We start from the raw sequence: 2,260 nt of genomic DNA on the forward strand, positions 1-2,260 counted from the left end.
AGAGTCGGACTCGACTGGCTTTCGAGCAAGGGAACCTTTACCTTTACTTTACATAGCTCAACGGCAGAGCATCCGCTTTGCATACTGAACCCCCCGGCTTCGATCCCTGGCATCGCCACTTAAAGCATGTCAAGGCAGATCAAGACGGGTAGCTGAGTACCTGTAAAAGTGAGCTGTAGCCCACGAAAGCTCCTACCCCGCCGCCAATTGTCTTTATGGTGCTCTTGGACGTGCTCCTTTCTGCTGCTACAGACAAACATGGCTACCCGTCTTGATCTATCTCCATTTTTTGCCATATGGAATGGAAATCCATCAGCCTTAAGTGAGCCGTGACTCACAAAAGCTCCTCCCCTGCCACAAATCTTGTTAAGTCTTTGAGGTGCTCCTGGACTCTTGCTCACGTCAAGACAGCCAGCGCTGGGAATGACTTTTCTGAGTTAGAGACCCTGTAGAGCTGCTGCCAGTCATTCTGTTCACGTCAAACACTTTCAGAACCTATAAAGGTTAGTCAAGAATAGAACTCTTAAAATCTAATTATGAAATCTAAAAAATATACATGTATTAATTAAACGCAAATTAAAATAACGAATAAGGGCCCATTCATACCTCATATACGAATATAAAAACATACAAAGGCTGATGAAATAGACCTAACGCGTTTCGGCCTTTACAGGCCTTCCTCAGAGGTCTAATACAAATAGAACATGTTGGCTGATATGTAAAAATATATACAATCATAGCTATACAGAATATGCAATAGAGACCAGAAAACAATTGTTCCAAAGCTTGGGCAAAGAAGAGAAATACAAAAATACAAATGAAACCTCCAGTGCAATCACATGTACAGTCGTACTTCTCTCTGGTCAACTTATACATTCTCCTAAGCACGTACAGCCAAATGCACTGGAGGTTTCATTTGTATTCAGTCTGTAAAGGCCGAAACGCGTTAGGTCTATCTTATTAGCCCTTGTATGTTTTTATATTTGTATATGAGGTATGAATGGGCCCTTATTCATTATTTTAATTTGTGTTTAATAAATACATGTATATTTTTTAGGTTTCATAATTAGATTTTAAGAGTTGGCCCTCTTCTATTCTTGACTAACCCTTATAGGTTCTGAATTCTAGGTTTTAGGTTTAGTCTTTCCCCCCTTTTTTGTCCTTACTTCACTTGACATCAAGCCGATTCATGCGCTGTATCACTGACACACCGATCTCCCAGGCTTGGAACACTCTCTGGTACATGTGTCTGGGGCAAGGGGTGTAGGGGCAGAGAACAGTGCCCTGGCTCAGAGAATGTGCTCATCATGTGATAGGTCCTGGCTATTTCCATTGAGAGGACCTAACAGCAGGCTGGGGAAGATGGCCTCTTTGTCAAGGCTCTGGAAAAGATTCCTAGTTGTACTACATGCAGGGTTGCCAACTCCAGACTGGGAAATACCTGGAGATATCTGAGGTGGAGCCTAGGAAATGAGGGGTTTGTGGAGGGGAGGAACCCAGGGGGTACCATGCCATAGATTCTACCCTCCAAAGCAGCCATTGTCTCCAGGGGAACTGCTCTCTGTCACCTGGAGAGCCGTTCTAATTCCAGGAGATCTCCAGGCCCCACCTAGAGGCTGGCAACCCTAATTACACCCCAATTTGCAGAGCGGTGGTAGCTGCCACAGTAGCAAGGCCAATCGGTTTAATGACTAAAAATAAACCGACAACACACGTGCCAACAGAGACTGCTAAATATAATTAACCCTTCTGATGATGCAGGCCCGAAGTGCAATACCCAAATTTATTTTACTTCATTTTACACCCTGCCTTTCACCCCCAGTGGGGACCCAAAGCAGCTTACATCATCATCCTTTCCTCCACTTTAACCTCACAACACCCCTGTGAGGTAAGTTGGCTTGAGCGTGTAACTGGCCTGAGGTCACTCAGCAGAGTGGAGATGAGAAGAGAAGAGAAGAGACTGGATTTATACCCCGCCCTTCACTACCCAAACGAGTCTCAGAGCGGCTTACAACCTCCTTTCCCTCCTCACAACAGACACCCTGCGAGGGAGCTCTCTCGAGAACTGCTCCTGAGAGAACAGCTCCGATAGAACTGTGGCTTGCCCAAGGTCATCCAGCAGGTGCAAGTGGAGGCGTGGGGAATCAAACACGGTTCTCCCAGATTAGAGTCCATGCCCCTAACCACTACACCAAACTGTCTCCAAATAGAGGTCTCCCAGACCCTAGTCCGACACTCACCACTGCATCCCACTGGCATT

At 45.8% G+C, this 2,260-nt stretch overlaps 1 protein-coding gene across 1 annotated transcript in view; it reads right to left on the reverse strand.

Annotated features, from left to right (window-relative positions):
* The window catches only part of P3H1 (prolyl 3-hydroxylase 1), a 28,339-nt gene that overhangs the window by 15,469 nt on the left and 10,610 nt on the right, over positions 1 to 2,260 (reverse strand). The window contains exon 6 of the mRNA XM_015418657.1: positions 161 to 246. Coding sequence (XP_015274143.1) covers positions 161 to 246 — 86 coding nt within the window. The remainder of the gene's footprint in view (positions 1 to 160; positions 247 to 2,260) is intronic.

This window comes from Gekko japonicus, unplaced genomic scaffold, assembly GCF_001447785.1.
Source record: "Gekko japonicus isolate JY-2015 unplaced genomic scaffold, Gekko_japonicus_V1.1 scaffold558, whole genome shotgun sequence".
In the NCBI taxonomy this organism is placed as follows: Eukaryota; Metazoa; Chordata; class Lepidosauria; order Squamata; family Gekkonidae; genus Gekko; species Gekko japonicus.